Raw genomic sequence first — 22,219 nt, 5'->3', positions numbered from 1 at the left:
TATTGATGTGATAACTAGTACAATGGCATCAAGGACAGCAGAGATAATGAGGATGGTGCATGACAGGGCAAGGTTCAACTCTATTGTCGTTAGTGTCACTATGAGTTGTAGTCGACTTGATGGCACTTAACAACAACGTGGTTGTCTGCAAAGACTACAACCTTTAATATGGTTACATGTCAACATCAAGAAAACAAAAATCCATGCCACTGGACAAGTAGGCAATAATATCATGATAGATGGAAAAGACTGAATTAAAAGACTTCATTTTATTTGGATTTATAATCAACACCAATGAAAACAGCAGTCAAGAAACCAAAAGACATGTTTCATTGGGGAAATCTGCTGTCAAGGACCTAGGCAAAATGTTTGAGAGCAAAGACGTTTATTTAAAGACTAAGGTGCACTTTATCCAAGCTATGGTTTTCATCTGCTTCCTTTGTATCTGAAAGGTGGAAAGTGAATAAGGATAGCAGAACAATTAATGCCTTTGAATTGTTTTGGCAAAGAATTTTGAATACACCATTAAATGCCTAAAGGACAAACCAATCTGTGTTGGAAGAAGAGTGACCAGAATGCTCTTTAGATCCAAGGATGGTGAAACTTTGTCTCACTTGCTTTGGACATGTTTTCAAGAGGGACTGGTTTTTGGAGGGGGGAAAGCCCATTGTGCTGAGAAAGATTGAGGTCAGAGAAAGAGAGGAAGACCCTCAATGAGATGGATTGACACAGCAACTGTATCAATGGGCTCGAGTACATCAGAGATCCTGAGTTTGATGCAAGACAAAGTAAGGTTCATATCTGTTGTTCATAGTGTTGCTTAAGTCATTGTCGGTTCAGTGGTACCTAACAAAACAGCTGTTCTAATGGAAGAGTCACATGACATTAGATCACTGTCCTTGAGTAGACTGGATTACCTGCCATAATGCAATCCAATGCAATTACCTTATAATTAATATAACACAATATGACTATTTTCCATAATGTAATATAATTCATCACTAGGTTGAAGTCTATGAACAGTGCTCAAGTCTTTCGTTCATAGAGTCACTAGGAGTTGTCTATGACTCGATGGCACCTAATAACAATAACAGCGCCCCAACGTAGAGCTACGTTGGCCTAGTGGACAGAAAGTTTTGCTACAAAGCCCAAGGTGGATGATTTTAATCTGCAGCCCTCAGGCCTGGTTTAAATTGTTTTTTGTCAAACATTCTTCTAGGTGGTATAGCACAGGTCTGAGTATTGCTATACAGAGGTAATTCGTGGTTGCTGTGATGCTAAACATTGTGACACTGATGTGCCAAATACAATAATGGTTACCCATGGTGGACAGTGTTTGGTGGAGCTTCCGGATTAAAACAAGCTTGGAAGCAGGAGTGGCACCCACTTCTGTAATGGCTTGCGTTTGGAAAGTCTATGAGCAGTGCTCAGGTCTTTCATTCATAGGGTCACTATGAGTCATGTATGACTCAATGACACTTAACAACAACAACAATAGGTTGAAATCATACCAATGAAGGATAGACCCTCAAATGAATCACTCTTGAGTTGTAAAATCCCAAGAACAGCTATGGAAACAGGCACTGGGGGAAAGCTAAGTGCCAAATGAACACTACAAGCATAACAATGCCAAGAGTTGCTGATGGACCCCAGAATGAAGAGAGGCTCACAGAAGGAATGCACATGGCAGAGACCCCATTTTCTGCCTCCAGTACTGTGATAAAGTAGATTTCTGTTCTATAAAGCCACCCACGTGTGCTATTTCTGTTATGGCAACACTAGGTAACTAAGACAGCTTCCCACATGGATGTATCTAAGGAGAGAGAACACACACATTTGCTGTCAGGAAGTGTTTTGGTCCACATTACTCTCAATGGTATTACTCTTTTCGGATACACTGGTCTTCTTGTTTTCTAAAGCAGCCAGCGTGAGATGAATAACACATGGGTATTTCTTGTTGTGCTGATACTGCAGGAGGCCAAGTCTGTAGGCCTGGAGGAAGTCAGTGAACTAAATAGAGTCTCTGAGCTGAGGCACCCGTGTGATCTTGCGGGCAATCGCAGCCAGGCAACCTCTCCTGGCAGGACCTTGACCTCACCCCACATCTTCCAAGCCAAGAATCGCTGGCTGGTATTGACCCATATACTGCCAACTTCAACTTGAGCAAGTTATCCTGTGGCTTTAGCAGAGCCAACGTGGCTTCCTTGAGACTTACAGGAGGAAAATAAAGGAAAGAGGAAAATGAAGAAACTGAAGTATATTTAGATGCATTTTGGAAACAGAAAAGCACTACCAAATATAAAATGGAATATTTTTATATCTTGTAGAACCTGTGTGTGTTTTCAGCAGGGCAAGATGGTGAATGTCTAATCTTGGAAACATTTACCCTAGGTTCTGCCATCCTCTCCTCTGTACTGTGGGAGTTTCAGCCCTCGCAGCTGCTCATCACGATGGTAACAATAAATGCCCACCTGGATACTCACAAGGTACTCAATTCCCTCACTACAGCTTCTGCCAAAGTGAAGGCATTCGTGTCAATTGTCATAGATTACTTTGGTCAAGAGAGTTGTGAAAATGCTTGCCTGTTTGAGGGTTGTCTATTTCCCTAATCAGGCTTTAAAGAACCTCTGAACTCTGATTTCTTTCTTTTACTGTCATAGGAACACAGATGTTCTGGGGAGCTGTGCATCCTCCTGACCTTTTCATCACGTAAAAACTCTTGACACTTTTGCGAAGCCCAAGATAGCTAGTAGCCTTTGGGGACTAATTATGCCAGTTCAAGATAGATTTCTATTATCCAAGGGACTAGGTCTCTACTTTGTTCAAACTCCCTCTTTATTAACAGTGATCCTAAGACTATTCATCTGTTCACAATTTGGCCTATGGGGAAATCAGATGAGGATGGAAAAAGATGGCTACAACATTATCTAGAATCAACACCTAAAATAAAAAGGAAAAAAATCCCTCTCTTAGCTTAAATCTCTCAATAATCTGAGTCATTGACTCAGTTCCTACTTAAATCTCATGCAAATAGTCTTAATACTCCAAAGAATGAAATTGATGAAGTGTTGGATAATTTTCCATTTATTATTTTGGTTAGACATTACCAAAAGTTCTAATTTAGAAGAATAAAACACTTTGAAACACGTTTCTAAAACAACAATGGCTGTCTTTTGAACACAGTCAATGCAGTGGTGTGTTAACTTGACAAGTATTTATTGGGTGTCCACTATGGATCACGTACTGCTTCACTTCACATACTTCAGGCATGTTGCTAGGAGGAGCTGTTCCTTGGAGATTGATATGATGCTGGGAAGGGTGGAGCGTCAGCAAAGGAGAGGTAGACCCTCAACCTGTGTGGATTGACTCTCAGTGACTGCCACAATGGGCTCTAATGTGTCAGGATGTGTGAGGATGGCACAGGATAGGACAGCATTCAGATCTGTTGTTCACAGGGTCGCTATGGGTCATACTCAACTAGACGACACCTAACAACAATGGATCAGGAGGAGTTCCTAGTAACACAACTACTTAAGTGCATGGTTGCCAAGAATAAAATTTGAAAATATTTCTGATTCCAACCTACTCAGTGACTCTGTGGGAGGAAAAATCTGGAAATCTGCTTCGGTAAGGGTCACAGCCTACAAAGCCCATAGGACAATTCTGCTGTTACTTGAGGGCACTAGAGGTCAGAACTGCCATGATTGTAGAAAGAAAAAGTTCACTAGTAAAACGGGTACGAGAATCCAAGGGGAGGGAGAGGAGCAGAGGGGTGAGGATGGGCAGGGGGATAATTATAGGGTCACACAATTTGATAGGTAGAGGGAGAAATGGGTAAAAGAAATGGGAAAGATCTGGTGTGGAAAACAACGTGTACGAACTTTGTAAGTAAACCAACAGAAAATAAAAATATATATACTTTTTTAAAAAAGAGAGAAAACTATGGGTCAGAATTGACTTGATAGAATTTAACAACAATATGCACCAAGATCCACGAGTGATGCAAGTGGGTTACACTCAACTTGAAGGACCTCTGGTGCTACTGTGGCTGAAGCACTCAGATTCTAGCAACAAGGTTAGAGGTTCAAGAGTAACAGGTCCTTCACAGGAAAAACAGGTGGCAATTTGCTTCCTGAAATATTGTGTTGTCAGAAACGATCTAGTAACTACCACTGTTAGTGACCCTGTGCACAACAGAACAAGACATTGCCCTGGCCTGTGCCATCTTCACAGTCTCCCCTGTGCTCAAGCTCACTGTTTTAACTGCTGTACCAGGTCATCCTCTCATTCCCTGGCCCTCTACTTTCCCAACATGATGGCTTTTTCCAAGGACTGGCCCTCCTATCAATATAACAGATAAACAAAAGTATAATGTGATGTAGTTTCACCATCCTTGCCTCCAAAAAGCATGTTTGTCCTTTTCATAGTCCGGGGGATATTCAACACTCTTCATTAGCATTGCTGTCCAATGACATAAGTTCTTCTTTAGTTTTCTTTGCTCATTGGCTAACTTTCACATGCATGGGGAAAACTGAAAAATATCGTGGCTTGGGTCAGGTTTGAATCTTTTCAAACTGACATCCTCACTCTTTGGCATTTTATTGTTACTTATGTATCTAACTAAAATTAAATCATTGACGGCTTTTCAGTCTTTTCTCCATTTATCATGCAGTTGCCTATTGGTCCAGTTGTGAGGAATTTTGTTTCAACAACGTTGAACTACACAATCTTTTGTCTTCAGCAAATGTTTCAAATCTTCACTTTCTATAAACAAGACTGTGTCATCTGCACAACATAGGTTTTTTCTGAGTTTTCCTCCAAGCCTGATGCCACAGTCTTATTATAGTCCAGTTTCTTGTATGATTTGTTCAACATACAGATTGAATAGCTATGGAGATAGGAGAAAGCCCTAGTGCACACCTCTGCAGATTTTAAACCATGCAGTATCCGCTTTTCCTGTTGAAATAAGTTCCCTGTCAAAGTATTGCTTTAGTTGTTCCTGAATTATCGTAAGCAAAATTTCACTTGCCTGTGATGCCAATTATATTGTTTACAATACAATGTGTGAAATAATTTCCATATTCTTGAATCATCTTTTTTTTTTTTTTAGTGTTGGGATGTAAACATATCTGGGTGTTCTCCAGTCAGTGGGCCAGGTAGCTGCCTGCCACATTTCTTGGCATAGACTGGTGAGCACGTGCAGGTCTGTATCTGTTCCTGAAACACTTCAGTTTCAGTTGTTATGAAATCAATTTCTGGAGCCTTATTTGTGTCAAAGCCTTCAGTACAGGTTTAACTTCTTCCCTCATTATATTGGGTTTTGATCATATATTATTTCCTGAAATATTCAGTATCGGCAAGGTTTTTTTGGGGGGTGCTTTTTGTACTTTAACTGTATTCCTTCCAAATTCTTTTGGTACTTTCTGCATTATTCAATACTTTCTACAGAATCATTAAGTATTGTAAAGTAAGGGTTGAATATTTTTCTTCAGATATTTCTGGTTGAGAAATAGAGAGTGGGTTCTTTCTGTTTATGTTCCCAACACCAGGTTTTTGCATATTCCATTATAATGGAATTTTTCTTTCTCTTCTTGAGCTGCCTTCTTCGAGATTCTTTTGAAATCTATTCATGCCTCTTATTTCAGCATTTCTTCTTTTTGTTTTAGCTTCTCTCCATTGTTACATTGTTGTGTGCTGTAGAGTCAGAACCGACCCATAGTTGACCCTTTGGCAGGTATTCAGAGACAGTTAAACACATGAATGGAGATTGCCCATCCTTCTCCCACAGAGCAATGGTGGCCTCGAACCACATGCCTTCAGGATTACAGCACAGCTTCTAGGCCACCAGAGCTCCATTAAGGGGGAAAAAAAAAACAAATAAAACCAAAAAACAAACAAACAAAAAAAAACAGAAAAGAAATTTCAGAGTCTCTTCAGACTGACTTCTGATTCATTATGGTCTTTTATTTCTTATCTTTTTAATGACCTTTTGCTTTCTTCATGGATGATAGCTTAATGTTATCCAACAATACATCTAGTCTTGGATCATTATATTCAACATGTCAAATCTATTCTTGAGATGGTGTTTAAATTCAGGTGAGGTAAACTCAAGACCATATTTTCCTTTCATGAATTTGCTCTCATTTTCTTTAGCTTCAATTTGAACCTACACATGAGTAATTGATAGTCTGTTTCACAGTCAACCAGTGGCCTTGTTTTGATTGCTGTAGTCAATTTGAGTCTTATGTATTCCATTACAAGAGGTCCAATTGTATAATCATCACTCATGGGTTGTTTTGGTGGTGGTGGTGTTTTAAATTATTTTTGTGTGTGTACCGTCAAATCAGATCTGACTGGTACAGGAGGAGATTGTTCCTCCTTCAGCAGAGCACCTGGGGGATTTGAACCTTGCACCTCTGCAATTGCAGTGCAGCTTCTTGGTGTTGTTTTTTTAAAGGTATTGGTGATGAGTAAATTCATGATTGTACAAAATTTTATCATGTGATCTCCAGTGTCATTTCTGTCAAGGCTATATTTTTTAATCAGGTTTTTGTTTGTTTCCAACTTTTACATTCCAATCATCAATTATTAATGAGTATTAAAATCATGTTTGATCAGTTTCAGACTACAGAAAGCAATTGTTGTTGTTATTGTTGTTGTTGTTAGGTGTTGAGTTGAGTATGACTCATGGTGAGCCTAGAACCTGCAGACCCTGTCTTATCCTGTGTCATCCTCATCATCTCTGACACACTTGAGCCTATTGCTACAGTCTCTGTGTTTATTCATCTTGTTAAGAGTCTTCCTCTCTTTGAATTACACTCCACCTTTCCAAGCATGATGTCCCCTTCCAAGGACCAGATTCCCATAGCAACATTCCCAAAGTGAGACACAGTGCTTCTTCATCATTGCCTCCAAGGACACTCTGGCAGCACATCTTAGACATATCGGTCTGCTCTTTAAGCAGTCCATGGGATATTCAGCACTCTTCCCCAACACCACAGGTCAAACACTTAAGTTCTTCTGTCATCCTTATTCGTTGTCCAGCTTTCAGATGCATAGCAAGTGATTGAAATGAGCATGGCCTAAATCAGGCACACCTTAGTTTTCAGGTTGACATCATTGCCCTTCAATATTTTGGAGAGATTTCTGACATCAGACTTTCTTAGGGCACTACATCTCCTGATCTCCTGACTGCTGGTACAAAGGGTGTTGATTGTTGATCCCAGCATGATTAAATCATTGACAATTTGTATCCTTTCTCTATGTATCATGATGTTGACTTTCGGTCCAGTGGTAAGGATTTTTGTCTTCTTGAGATTGAGATACAATCCATATTGAAGTCTTCGGTCTTTGATCTTCTGCAGCGATCATTTCACATTCTCCTCACTTTCAGCAAGCAAGGTTGTGTCATGTAGATGAGCCTTCCTTGATCCTAATGCCACATTTCTCTTCACTGAGTCCAGTTTCACAAATTATATGTTCAGCACACAGACTGACAGTTATGAAGAAAGGCAAACTTAGTGGTAAGAAGCTGCACTGCTCCACAGGAGAAGGATGTGCAATCTTCTCCCTGGCATTTACTGTCTCTGAAAATCCATTGAGGGTCAACTGTGAGTCAGTTCCAACTTGATGGTACACAACAACAAAAATATTACAGAAGGCAGTAGAAGCACTCATTGTTTTTCATCCATGACCTTAGTGGCTGATACATAAATTGGGATATTAGTTGTATTGACAGGTCTTCCTTATATGCATATAGCTATTACTGGCAGCTTTGTATTTCAAGATAGATCTTGTAATGATATTTTGATGACATATGTGATACGAATCCTCTTCAATTTGTCATTCCCACCATTGTTTTTGTTGTTGTTGATTGCCTTCAAGTTGAGCACGACTCATAGCAGCCCTATGAACAAAAGGCCTGAAGCCCCTCTACAATTATCGACATTTATCAAAGTTCACAGAGTTTCCAGAGGAGTGTTGTTTATGAAGTGGATGCCACTCTTGCTTCCAACATTGCCACCGTAGCAGAGCACATGATCATCTCATTCAAAATGGCCAATATCAGTCCATCTCAGCTCATTGATAATGCCCATCATATCAATCTTTATGTGTTCTATTTCATTTTTTACCATTTCCAACTTTCATAGATTCATACTACTTACATTTCATCTTCCAATTATTAATGGATATTTGTACCAATTTCTCCTCATTTGGAGTCTTGCTACATCAACAAGGTCCTTCACTGGGTGAAGGCTTAACTCTATCTCTATCATTAAAGTAGGCTGTACTTCGAGGAGGCAGCTCTTCCCCGTATCATTTTAGTGCCTTCCAACCTGAGGGGCTGGCTAGTCTTCTGGCATGATATCCAGATATGGCCTTGCACTATTCTTTTTTAAATTTTCCACATCTATTTTAATATAATCTTTGGTTGAACTATAATGAGAAAATCTAGCTTTACGCAAACATGTAGTTGGAAGAGGGAGGTAAACTTGAACAGCCTTTTTGGATAACTGGATATTCTTTGATACAGCACTGAAACTCAGCAAGTGGTAGTGTCTTAGATGATTACATGGTAAGATTTCAGATTGTATCAATGTGCTTTTCCTGCTTGGCACACACTCATCAGAAAGTAAGAGTCGGGGGAAAATACATAACATCTTTTTAAAGGAGTGGAGCTCTGGTGTTGTGGTACTCAGAAAGCTGAGCTGGTTAAGCAGAATATGGCCTCTCTAGGGCCTTGTACTGTTAAGAGTTTTTGAAGACTTGTTATTTTAGAAGTGAATGGTCTGCCCTGTTTTCATCTGGAAGTGCCGCTGAAACTAGTTTTTCATGGGTGAGTCTGCTGGTATTGGAATACTAGTGGTATAGCTTCCAGCGCCATAGTAATGTGAAAGCTCTCACAGTAAGGTAAACTGCGGCCAAGTGGGGGCAAGACTAACCTTCCTCGTATCTGCCAATCATGGTGTTTCCCCCACCCCGCCAGGAAGCCTCAGCCCTGATTCCGTGAGGCATCAGTCCTGGTTTAATTCTGCCTCATGTTTGTATCTATTCTCCACCACCTCTGCTGTTGCTGTTACTCTCATTCCACATTGTCCAGGAATCCCTGGCTGCCCTCTTGGCTTCTTCATATAGCAACACACAAGCCACCACAAACTGACAGATGAGTCATGGTCCTAAGTCTTTACTACTCAAGATGTATGGAAACCCTATGCCATGGATCTATTCCTGGAAGGCCACTGTGAGCTGGAATCCACATAACAGCAATAGTTACCAACCTGAAGGTTGATGATTTAAACCCATCAATGGCAATGTGGAAGACTGGCCTGGTGCTCCACGTCTGTAAAGTTCCCAGCCAATGAACCCCACAGAGCAATTCTTGGAAGTCTATTTGGTAATATATTTGGTCACTAGGGGTGAGGATCAGCTAGAAAGCGTGGGGTTACCTTTTAACAAGGAGTTCCTGAGTAGAGTAAATGTTACATACTAGGTTACTGAATAAAATGTTAGTGGTTTGTACCTACAGAGAGGAACCTCAAAAAAAGCTTGGCAATCTAATCTGCTTGCCATAGTGCACAGCCTTGAAAACCCCATGGGGCAGTGGCACACACACAGACAGAGTTGAGACAAAATTCAATTGGCCACAGGAGTACACGCTAAGAGTTGTGTACCATGCTAAGAGCTGAGGTTAAAATGATTAAACATAATCAGATATTGTACTCAAGAACCTAACTGGCTCATAGAAGAAGCACCTATTAAATAATTACAAAAAAAAGTAAAATAGAAACTGTGATAATTGTTATGAAATGAACTGATGGTGGTATAATATTGTGTGATAAGAGGAAATGACCTAGTCTAGAAACCCAAATTGTTGTATTGAAGAGCAATGATGTTAGTTTGAAGACTAAAGTGCACCTGATTCAGGCTATATTCACTGTGTCAATCCACCCTGCAGAGACCCTTCTCTTACTCTGATCTTCTACCTTTTCCAGCATGCTTTACTTTCCCAAGGACTGGCCCCTCATGAAAATATGCTCTATGTGACTCCAACTTCTCCCTTCTGGTCTTGGAATACTTCTTGGACTCTGTTGTTAGGTGCCACTGAGTTGAGTACAACTCAATAACCCTATGAACAATGGATCTGAATTCTGGCCTCTCCTGTGTCAACCTCACCATCTCTGATACACGTGAGCTCATTGTTGCAGTCGGCATGTCCATCCATCTCACTGGGGGGGGTCTTCCTCTCTTTCCAAGCATGACACAGTGGCCGTAACAATGCGCTTTGGCATATCGGAGGTGGCGAGGATGGCACAGGATAGGGCAAGGTTCAGATCTGTTGTTTGTAGGTTCACTGTAAGCCAACATGGGTTTGACTACCCCTAACAACAACAACAATAGAAAGAGTGGGATGACGGTGTCCTAGGACTCTTGATGGTGCAGCGGCTAAGCTCTCAGCTGCCAATTCAAAGGCCAGCAGTTAGAACCCCCCTGCAGCTCTGTGACAGCAAATTGGGGCAGCCTGCCTCTGTAGGGATTTACTTCCCTGAAACCCCTGGGGAGCAGTTTTACCCTGTCCTACAGGGTTCCTGTGAATTGGAATTCATTAGTGGGCTTTGATTGGAAGATGTCCTGGGGTAGCAAAGGAGGTAGGAAGGTTCCAGCAGGGACTCCCTATAGAAAGATGTTGAAGGTACTCTTCTTCCATATTTTATCATCAGTTCTTCCAGGCCAGCCATAAATAGTTGTCACATAGATGCATTCGATAAATGAACAGAATACATCATCTCATTCAGACTTTAGCTTCTTCACACATATGAATTCCTCTCTGCTGCACCCTCTACCCTTTGATCTATTCTATAACCAAGCAAATGACTATCACCTTTTACTCTTTTATGAACTCAAATCTGTATTTTAAGAGAGATAAATATTATAGTTATGCAAGTAAAATTTATCATTATCTTGCTTGGGCGGAGGACATCTGGCACCAGTTATTTCTTTTGTCTTCTGCAAGAAGTTGAAACAGCTCAATCTTTCACTATAGTGACCATAAAGAGGTTGCAGGTTACTATTTTTCCATTTACATTATCTTTACTTTGTAGGTAGTATAAATGTCTGGGTCAGTCACTTATTTTTTACATTTAGTAATTCTCTTTCACAATAAAATGTGTTTGCCTCTGCTTCATGTTTCTTCAGAACCCACCCACAGTAACAGCAAAAATAAAGCCTTTTACCAGAGTTGGAAAGTGACTTTATTGGATCAGATTGGCACACTCAAACCCCTAAGACCGTTCACAGAGACAATATTTCATCTCGATTTTTGGTGTGAAATGTAAAAGAGAAAGAAGAGCTTTGATGTATGGCTTGACCCAGGGATTTTAAGATTTTAAGCTCCCCAGTTCAGCACTGTCATTAAGTGCTATGTGTAGACCAGCATTTGCTAGACAGACCTAGGTTTGTATCCTGACTCTTGCTAATGAGCCAATCTCTTTAGCTTCAATTTTCTCATCAGGAAAAAATGTGAAGTCCTTAGGAAATGAAATGTGTGTGTAGAAACCCTTTGCGTGTGTTATTGTTATTGTTAAGTGCCATTGAGTAGACTATGACTAACAGTCACTCAATGAACAACAGACATGAACCTCGCCCTATCCTGTGCCGTCCTCACAGTCTCTGACACCCTTGAGCCCTTTACTGCAGTCACTGTGCCAAGCCATTTGGTTGAGGGTCTTTCTCTCTTCCCTTGACCCTCCACCTCCACCAGCATTATGCCTTTTTCCAAAGGCTGGCCTCTCCTGACAACTTGCCCTAAGTATGTGAGACAAAGTTTCACCATCCTCGCCTCTATGAAGCAAATGTACTTAATGTTTTCTTCCTCTGCAGGCAACCAGGGATGGTGTTGTGGTTGTTCCTATGAACAACTGATCTGAACCCTATCCTATTCTGTGCTATCCTCACAATCTCTGACACACTAGAGCCCATTGCTGCTATCACTATGGTTGAAGGTCTTCCTCTCTTTTGTCATCCATCCACCTTTCCAAGCATGATGTCCCTCTCCCAGATTCTCCTAGCAATGTGCCCAAAGTGGGAGGCAAAGCTTTCTCATCTTTGTCTCCAAAGAGCTCCTTGGCTTCTTCATCACATAACTTTTTTTGGCGGTCCATGGGATATTCAGTGCTCTTCTCCAATACCACAGCTCAAAGGCTTTAATTCTTCTGTCATCCTTATTCATTGTCCAGTTCTCGGATGCATAGGAAGTGATTGAAAAGATGACATTAATTTGTTTCCTTTCTCTGAAGGCAATCAGGTGTGCAGAATATCTTAACTATACTGTGTGGAGCATTGCTAGCTGAGTGCTAGTGTTCTCACTTTCCGTGTGAGAGATCCAGGTTCAAGTACTGGTCAGCACATTTCATGTACAGTCATCAACTGTATCAGCAGTGCTTTACATGTGGCTATAATGCTGAACAAGTAAGGTAGACTAGGAAGAAAGGGCTGGCAATGTAGTTTGAACAATTGGCCTTGTAGCAGTCTTATCTGCAATGACTGAGCTGATTATGGGGGATGTTGCAGGACCAAGGAGAGTTAATTCTACTGTGCAGAGCCCCGTGTGCATGGGGCTCACTCAGCAGAAGGTCAACAACATCAATTGTACTATCAGAGCTGTGATAATAAGTACCCTGCCTGTACTACGTACCACAACATCACCGGTGATTGCATAATATTTGGCCCATACGTAGTCCATCAGTGTCCAACACATCTTGATGGAACATTTAAAGGTGAAGAATGCCCATTTTAATAATTTCACTAATTTGGTGGGTGTAGAGGAGGGATGTAAAATGACAGTTGGTGTCATTGAAATTATATATGGACTTCCAGCATATGAACAGCCTTACAGCTGAGAGATGATCCGCCTGTGAGGGGGTCACAGATAAGATACCTGGCACCTAACTTAACCCCTGTGGCCTAGACTCGGATTCTCTTCCAGTAAGATTCCTCTCCTTGGGTGTTGAACCTCTGATGAGTAATGCTAAGTTGCTTAGTGGTCAAAGAGTAGCCTCAGCAAGTCAGAGAGTTGGTTTGTCTATTGGTTTAGGTTTGTGTGTGTGTGTTTTGGTTTTTTTTTTAAGTGAAAAAGAAAGTTTATTAAGGCAAAAGATAATTTTGGTAGGACTAGGGATTATCAAAACCAATTAGTCAATAGAAAGAATTCTAGCACACGTCTCCAGAAAGGAAGGGGTAAGAAAGGGTAGCAGGAAAGAGGAAGAAAGGCCAGGGCACTCCTCAGAAAGGCAGGGATGGATCAGTACTCTCTGACCTATTGGCTGAGACCAAGGGCACAAAAGAATCCTTTCCCTGCTGGGTTTGCCTTTTTTTGCTGTTGCCTATTTGTTTTAACATCATTAGGGGGAGCTTGCTTGGTTCCACAATCAACATTCTTGGTATCAGCAGTTAGGAAATGAAAAGATGAGTTCCACTGGGGAATTCTTCAGTTAGGGACCTCTCCAGAGGGCTAAAGAGCAATGATGTTAGTCTAGAGACTAAGATGGGCCTAATCCAGGCTATAGTCTTCACAATTACTTATGTTATGCATCAGAGCTGGACAATGACTAAGGATGACAGAAGAATTAATGCCTATAAGTTGTGGTGCTGGAGAAAAGTATTGAACATGTCATGGACTGCCAAGAAAACAAATGTCTCTATTGGAGAGGGTGAAACCAAGGTGCTCCTTGCAGACAAGGATTTTAAAGCTCTATCTCACATACTCTGGGCATGTTGCAAGGAGGGACCAGTCCTTGGAGAAGGACATCACGCTTGGAAGGGTAGAGAGACAGCACAGGAGAGAAGAAGAGATGGATTCAGATGGATTGACATAGTTACTGCAGTAATGAGGGCAAGTATGTCAGAGACAGTGAGACTGGCTCAGGATAGGGCAGGGTTCAGAGCTATTGTGCCTATGATCACTATGAGTCATAGTTGACTTGATGGAACATAACAGCAATAACAACAACAACAACAAGGAGAATTGTCACAAGACTATTACTGTAGTGCACTTTTGATTGTATTTTGGTTGCCTGATCAACTTTATTGTCATTAGTTGCTGTCTAATTGGCTTCCAATTTACAGCAAGCCCATGCACAACTGAGAGAAACACTGCCCCATCTGGCACCATCCCCTGGTGGCTGAGATGGATGTGGTCCATAGGGCTTTCATTAACTGGTTTGCAGAAGACGATTCGTTCATCGTAGTCTGGAAGCTCCATTGAACCCTATTCAGCATCACAGCACACGAGCTTCCACGAGAGACATTGGGCACTCTGGCAAGGTATCCAACCCAAGTTTCTTGCATAGAAGGCAAGAATTCTATCACTAAGCCACCACTACTATAAGAATTCTCTTAAAGTCTCTAAATATACAGTGCCTAACGGACTTCCAAAAGAACGAACTGTCTTCGAGATGCTGCAGCCAGAGTGCTCCTTGAAAGCAAAGATGCCAAAGCTTCATCTCACATACTTTGGACATTTAGAAACGACATCCTTCCTCTTCTCCAGTGCAATGTTCATTATCTATCCACTCCTATCCTATTCTCTTCCCAACCCCCATGTCAAAGCTGCTTTATCACAGTGATGCTATGCAGTGTTTGTACTTCTGTGACTGAGATATTTCACTCAGCATAATGTCCTCCAAGGTCACTCATGTTGTGTAATGTTTTACAAGTTCATTGCTTTTCAGCACTGCGTAGTAAAAGGAATATATGATTAGGCACTATACATATTACAACAGCCCAAAATAAGATGTGCATCATTACAAAGAGGACTGGGGGAGGGGAGGGAGGTAATAGTGCAACAATGAATGAATATTTTTAAAAACATGAACTGGGGAAGGAGAAGGGAGAGAGGGGGTAAAATGTGCAACAATAATGAATGAAAAAAATCTAACTTTTCTATAAATGTTCATTAAAATAACAATTAAAATTTTATCTAAAAAAAAGAAAAGGACATGTTTGGGAATGTGGAGGGACAGTGAAAGAGAGGAAGACCCTCAACCAAGTAGTCACATAGTGACTGCTACAACAGTTTCAAGTATGTCAGACTGTGAGGATGGCACAGGACAGGGTTCATATTTGTTGTTCATAGGGTCACTATGAGTTTTACTTGACTCAATGACCTTAACAGTAACTGTCTCTGGTGGAGGGAGCTCGGGTAGGTTGCGCTGCCAATCAAGCCCATAGGGAGCTGTGCTGCTAACCCAAAGATGATGCATCTTTGGCAGTTCAAGTTCACCGGCAGCTCTACGAGAGTGAGGTGAACACTGTCCTCCGGGGCAATTTATAGTCTCTGAAAACCTGCAAGAGGGTCGCCTATAAGTTGGTTCTAACTTGATTGCAATAAACTGAGATGTTTAGTTGAAATGTACTGTTGCTTCTACAGACTATAAACTAGTCTGCCACTAAATTCCTTTTCTTCCAAGTCAGCCAAAGTGCTTTCTACTGTTTGCACCCAGCATTTTGAGTCCTCATTCCCTGTCCCTAATATTTGTGGTCTCCCCACTGAGCATAATTTCTGGGGATACATTTCAAAGTTACATTGGCATAGTTCTTAAAATCTTTTCTTCAAGAATACCAATGTTTTCCCTTATTCTTTCACATCCTCAACAGCTCTAAAAGAGCATTGTATGCTTTTCAACAGAACTGAATCATGTTCATCTGATCCTTCTTTTCCTCTTCCACTGTGTTCCTCTTTCCTGGACTCTTAACATTCATTTCTTGCTCATCTACACTTTTTACTCCACACTCCTTTCCCCTTAGAGGTGTGTGATTTAATAAGCCTTTCTCATGCACAAATTTCTTGCCAGATATTATGCCAAGGACAGGCATACAAATCTGAATAAGACAGAGTCATCTCTTTGTGGAGATAATAGTCAAATGAATAGCACATAAAGCAGATTAATGCCAAGACAGGCAACATCACAGTTTCAAAGCAGAGAGGAAAATAATGTAGACATAAGAGTTGGGACTTGATTTGTATGATATCATTATATCTGTAATGTTGTTGTACATCGCTGCTGAGTGAGAACAGTACACAGCTCACTGTCCAGCATGTTTTCAGAGGCTGTAAAATCGTTTTAGGAATAGTTTGCCCATCTTTCTCTTGCAGAACAACTGGTGGATTAGAATCACTGAGCTTTGCGTTGGAAGAGCAACTCCTTATCCATTAGGCTATGGACAATGAGTCATTTTTTTTCTTCTATGATAAGACTCATTGTCCTATCAGCTTTTACAGGGCAATTAGTCAACCAGATGGATTGACCCAGTGACTGCAGCAGTGGGCCCATGTGTGTCAGCCATGGCAATGGTGAGGAAGGCACAGGATAGGACAGGGTTCAGATCTGCTCTTCATAGATCACCATGAGTTTTGTACCTGACTCAACGGCATCTAACAACAATATGAACGGTCCATACTAGCAAACTCTGTGCCCTTGAGTCAGTTCAACTCAAAACCCACCAGGCGGGTTTTGATTCTGTAAATTCACCCACCCACCCGTGAGGCTATAAAATCGTAACATCAGGAGACCGCCCATCTTTCTCTTGTAGAGTAGCTTGTGGACTCAAACCTCCAGAGTCACATACAGCTTTCTGGTTAACAGTGCATCCTGCTACCGAGCATGCCACTGGCTCCCCTTGTACTTGCTCAGGTTTTAGATAATCTTTTCTTTTGCCATTCTTGTAAGAGAAATAAACATCTTTCTGAGGGTTCGAGACTGTCTCTCTGCATGTTATGTGCAACAATACTTACTCTGTGCTGTATGAACTACTGGAAAGGCTGTCTAGAAGGTACAGCTAGAGTTGGCAGCAAGCTGCTCTGCTGAATGTCACCCACTGTCACGACTTTCTTTGAGCTGCCTTTATTCCCCCCCCGCCCCCCCCCACTCACGTTACCACTCCTTCCCAGAGCTGTGCTGGCACATTTTCCCTGAACATTCTCGCTGCTGCCTATAATCCATCATTACAAAGAGAGGCCTTAAAAACGACACTCAAGGGAAACATTATTTCCTTTCCATTTCTCTCTCAGAAAGAGCAACGTACAACAGGGAAAGGGAAAAAAATGCATTCAGGTGAAAGGAATATAAATATCATGAAAGAGTCTGCTTCTCTCTCCCTCCCTTAAGGTTCTACATCTCAAAAAGAACCTGGCTTTTTTAAAAACAAAATTTCTGTCACCCGTTGGCCTGCACTAAACGTTAGTGTTATATACCTGGCAATAAAACTAGAGGGGGTTCAGTGAGAGCAGTTAAAGGGAAAAAGATGGCTGAGGTAGGTCTCTTTGGAGAACAAAAATCACAAGATCATACATTTGACTTGTGAGGTTGGTCTTGTGGTTAGCTAGTACTTTAAATTTGTGATTCCCCTGACTTTAAGGGTTGACGGGGGGGACTATTGACTTTCCCCTCCCCCCAGACAAGACTGTATTGCTCAAAATTATGACTTGGAAAAAGAAATGACCAGAATTCCTAGGGCAGCCACAAAGCCTGACAGAACAGAGTGCAAACATTTCCCATACGAGAGGAAGACAGGAGAACTGGATGAAAGCGGGGAAAAAAGAGAAAACACCATCTTCTCATTTGAAAAGATCATCTTTCCCATTTGTAACCACCACTGTATGGGCTTTGTTTCCTAAGCTGGTTACACTTTGCACTAACCACCTAGCATCTTTATCAACTTTTGACACATTTGTTGCTAGCGGCTGTCAAGTTGGACCAACCCACGGCAAATCCACTCACAGCAGAAGGAATGCTGCCCAGCGCAACGTCATCCTCCAGGTCAATTTTGAACCTGACTGCTGTCATCCACAGGGATTTCAGTGTCTGTTTCTCAGAAGTAGCTTGTCAGGCCTCCTCTCTCAGTTCACTTCAGTCTGCAAGCTCTGCTGAAATCTGTTCAGCATCACAGTAGCCTCCACTGGCAGAGGAGTGGTGACTGCACATAAGGTGCGTTGGCTGGGAGTCGAACCTGGGCCTCTTGCTTGAGAGGTGAGCATTCTGCCACTGAGCCATCACATGTAACTGGTGCCAACTGATCATTCAGCTTATCACCGTTATAGCTTATTGATTCCTCTGTGAATTCTGAGGCTAGAAACTTTACATTTTGTTAACAATTTGAGCTCTGAAAATGCACCAATCTCATATTCCCACCTCAGGCTAAGCGTTTCTTGGTGTTTGTTTGTTGTTTTTTTTTTTTGTCGTCTTGTCAGAATCAACCCATAGCTGACCCTCCAGTGGGTTTCAGAGGCAGGAAATAGCACAGGAGATGATTTGTCCATCCTTCTCCCATGGAGCAGCTGGTAGACTCGAAATGCAGGCCTTTCAGGTTGCAGAGCAGCTTCTTACAACTAGGTCACTAGACCTCCCCAAATTTCTGAGTACCCACTTATTTAAACGGCTCACAAAACCCTGGAAAACAAATTTCCCAGTGACATACCATGTGCCTATCTCTCTGCACTACTGCTACAGCTGCAGATCAGAGCCAAGGATTTGTTCCATTTCCTTCCAGTTTTGAAAACTGTTTGCACACAGGACTTTTTACCATGTCTTACAAAGTTCAAAAGGGCTTGCTCTTTGGCTATGTACAAGCTCTAGGGTATCACTCAAAATCCTGTGATGTCCTACGAATCAAGGGTGTTCTTTCTTCTTGATGGAAAAGAGGCTTTTACTCATGTAGCCTTCTCCCTCTCTTTCTTTTTAATGTGACTTGACAGCTTGAATTCCGAAGGAAGCCTCGCAATTAGAAGTAGAAGGTGGAATCCTAGCGTCTGTGCTCACAGCCCCCTTAGCTGCACTAATTAGGATCCCTTTCTCCACGTCTTTAACTCAAGAAAGGGCAGGGGGCTTTTTAATTGGGGCTATTAGAAGTTCTCTCCACACAGTGACACCTTCAGCTAAGTGAAGGCTCCAGCGCAGCCATGCCCACTCTGCAATTACCTCTTGCAATTCCGAGGACTAATGGTATCTTGTCTCATTTAAAAATAAATCTGAGGCTTATTCCTTATTGCCTTCCCAGCTCTGCCCACTCACATGAATTTCTTCTTGCCAATTAAGCAAACTTTCCATTATTTAAGGAGGTCGTTTTGATTGCATCTGTTCCGTGATAATAAGACATATTAAAAGGGATTTCATTTGCCCACGGTTCCTTTCTGCCAGATATCAGGCTAATTTCAATAGGTGCCCTTCTCTGCATCTTGAGGTTACTTAGGAGCGAAGTTGTGATGCTCTGGAATTTCCTAAGCTCGGTTCTGTTTGCCTGTCACGGCACTCACCTGAAATAACCTGCACGTTCAAGGCTCTCAATTTCTCCGAATCACTCTCTCTTAACAGGACAGAGACAGGCTTGTTCTTACGACCTGTACCAAAAAGAGGAATTAAATATTTAGATGATCAGCAAGAACACTCTTACTATATACCCTTCATGTCGGTTCAGAGAATGATCAAGGAAAATAGACTCTTTACGACAGGATCTGGAGAAACAGGGCATTAAGAGTTGTTCCATAGTAAATGATTTTCCATTAACAAGTACAGGTTCTTTCTGAGACCAGTGGCTTCCACATTACCAATGACGCCATTGTGCCATCTCACATAATTCATGCTTAATATTTAATACTATTTAGTGTCTTAATTGGTGTGGCATTTGGCATTGCTTTATGTACTTGGATTTGCAAGGTTTGCCTTTAAAAGCCACTACTTCCATCACTTGAATAGATGTTCATAAAAGTTTAATAGGACTCCCCAGGTCTTTTCTCTGCATTTTTTTTATCATCTCCTGCCCTTCTTCTTACTTAATATTCTATGATGATGCTGTTATTTGTACCGTCGAGTCAGAACCGGCCCATGATTGGCCCTCCAGCAGATTTTCAGACGCAATTAATCAGATGGGAGGAGATTGCCCATCCTTCTCAGGCAGAGCAGCTGATGAGTTTGAACAGCATGGCTTCAGGATTGCAATGCAGCTTCTAGCCACTAGGCCACCAGAGCTCATATTAAGATAAGGGTTAAAAAATGCAAAGTTGTGTGCCATTTGGAAATGACTGTGAGTTGCCCTCCAGTCAATTCAGGCTCATAGTGACCCCAACCATGCACAACAAAAATAGAATACCATCCTCACAATTGTTACTATTCCTAAACTCATTGCTGCCACCACCATGTCAATCCATTTTCTTAAGGATCATTCTTTTTGCTGACCTTCTACTTTAACAGACATGGTATCTTTCTCCATGAACTGATGTCTCCTGAACCGTGTCTAAAGTACCTGAAATGAAATCTCACTGTCCTTGTTTTCAGAAGGATTCCAGTTGTGCTTCTCCCAAAATAGATGTGTTTGTTCTTCTGGAAGCCCATGGTAAAATCTTTGTCCACAATATCATAATTCAAAGGCGTCAGTTCTTTAGTATTTCTTACTTTCTTACTATCTATTTCTTACTGTCTAGTTTTCACATGCATAAGAAATGATTGAGAAAACCATGGCTTGGATTGGGTTCACCTTCTTTCTCCAAGTGACACCTTTGCTTTTCGACACTTTAAAGATCCTTGAGACCATCAATATTTTCTTCATTTATTATTATATTACATATTAAAACAGTTGTGAATAGTTGTTTCCTGTATGCTGAAGTCTAATTTATACTGAACACTGTAGTCTTTTATCTTCATGATCAAATATGTTGTTATTGTTGTTGTTATTTACATCAAGTCGAGTACGGCTCATAATGACCCTATGAACAGAAGATCTGAACCCTGTTCCATCCTGCGCCATCCCCACACTTCCTGACACACAAGAGCCCATTGTGTGGCTGTGTCAATCCACCTGGTTGAGAATCTTCCTCTCGTTCTCAACCCCCTACCCTTCCCAGCATCATGTCCCTCTCTCCAAGGAATAGCACCTCCTAGCAACATGTCCAAAACATGTGAGGTGAAGGCTCATCATTCTTACATCCAAAAAAGCACTCTGGTTGCACCCTCTCTAAGGTTTGTTCTCCTGGCCATCCATGGGATGTTCAGTACTCTGCTCCAACATCACAGCTGAAAGGCATCAATTCTTCTTCTGTCATCCTTTAGTCATTGTCCAGCTCAAGGATGTGTAGTGAGTGATTGGAAAGACTATGTAGGTAAAATTACTTTTCTAGCTTATTTGCTTTGATTTCCACCACATGGCTGGTGGGAATATACAAACCAGGTTGGCAAATTATTTATGAAGGAGTTTTTTGGCTGTGCCATTCCAGGTTGAAATTTAATGGGTTTGGCAGGAGAAGATGGGAATTTAATTGAGGAAGAGGAAGCAGGGTATGCAGCCTGCGTCCTTCAGGAGCAGAGATTCCTGCACTAGTGAGACCAGGACCTACATGGTTGCAACAGTTGTAGCAGAGAAGTAGAGACTGATACGGGAAAGAGATGACTTGGGACAGTGGTCTCACAGAGCCCGAGGCCTTCACCTAAGTCTGCTTGAGAATGAGGAGGAAGATGCCATAATTGGCAAGACCAAGAAAGCTTTGTAACATTCAGGTCAGCCTCTAGGCTGACGATCAAAAGGCTTGTGAGAACACTTGAGAAGCTGTCCTGACTGAGGAATCTTGCGACCAGCCTAAATTTGTAATCTGTTAACATAAAAAAAAACCCAAAAAACTCATAACCTTAATATGGCTCTATGAGGTCTGTGTAGTTATTTCAGACTCAGTAGTAGAGTGTGGATCACAACAAATTGTGGCTAAACTTGAGGAAAATGGGAATCTCAGAGCACTTGATTGTGCTTGTGGTAAACCTATACTTGAACCGGGGAACAGTCTGCAGAATAGAGCAAGGGAACACTGTTGTTGTTGGTGTTGTTGTTGTTATGTGCCATCGAGTTGTTTGCGACTCATAGTGACCCTATGTACAAGAGCCCTAAACGCTGTTCTATCCTGTGTCAACCTAGCCATCTCAAAAGCACTTATTCCCACCGTTCCAGTCACTGAATCGATCCATCTCTTTGAAGATCTTCTTCTCCTTTGCCACCCCTCCACTCTGCCAAACATGATGTCCCTCTCGAAGTACTAGCCCCTCCTTTCAACATGCCCAAAGTATGTCAGACGAAGCTTCAGAATCCATAACTCCAAGGAACATTCAGGCTTCACCTTCTCCAGGACAAACCTGTTTGTTGTCCTAGCAGTCCATGGTATATTCAACACTCTTCTCCAGCACCACAG

At 41.6% G+C, this 22,219-nt stretch overlaps 1 protein-coding gene across 1 annotated transcript in view; it reads right to left on the bottom strand.

The window, feature by feature from the left end:
* Nucleotides 1-19,083: 19,083 nt before the first annotated feature.
* The window catches only part of TMEM156 (transmembrane protein 156), a 56,839-nt gene continuing 53,703 nt past the window's right edge, over nucleotides 19,084-22,219 (bottom strand). The window contains exons 5-6 of the mRNA XM_006895422.1: nucleotides 19,307-19,390; nucleotides 19,084-19,127 (exon numbers count right to left, since the gene is read on the bottom strand). Coding sequence (XP_006895484.1) covers nucleotides 19,084-19,127; nucleotides 19,307-19,390 — 128 coding nt within the window. The remainder of the gene's footprint in view (nucleotides 19,128-19,306; nucleotides 19,391-22,219) is intronic.

This window comes from Elephantulus edwardii, unplaced genomic scaffold (genome assembly GCF_000299155.1).
Source record: "Elephantulus edwardii isolate Elephantulus edwardi_28Jun2011 unplaced genomic scaffold, EleEdw1.0 scaffold00167, whole genome shotgun sequence".
Classification (NCBI taxonomy): domain Eukaryota; kingdom Metazoa; phylum Chordata; class Mammalia; order Macroscelidea; family Macroscelididae; genus Elephantulus; species Elephantulus edwardii.
Note: the sequence above shows the minus strand (reverse complement) of the source record. Positions and strands in the feature narration are given on the sequence as shown.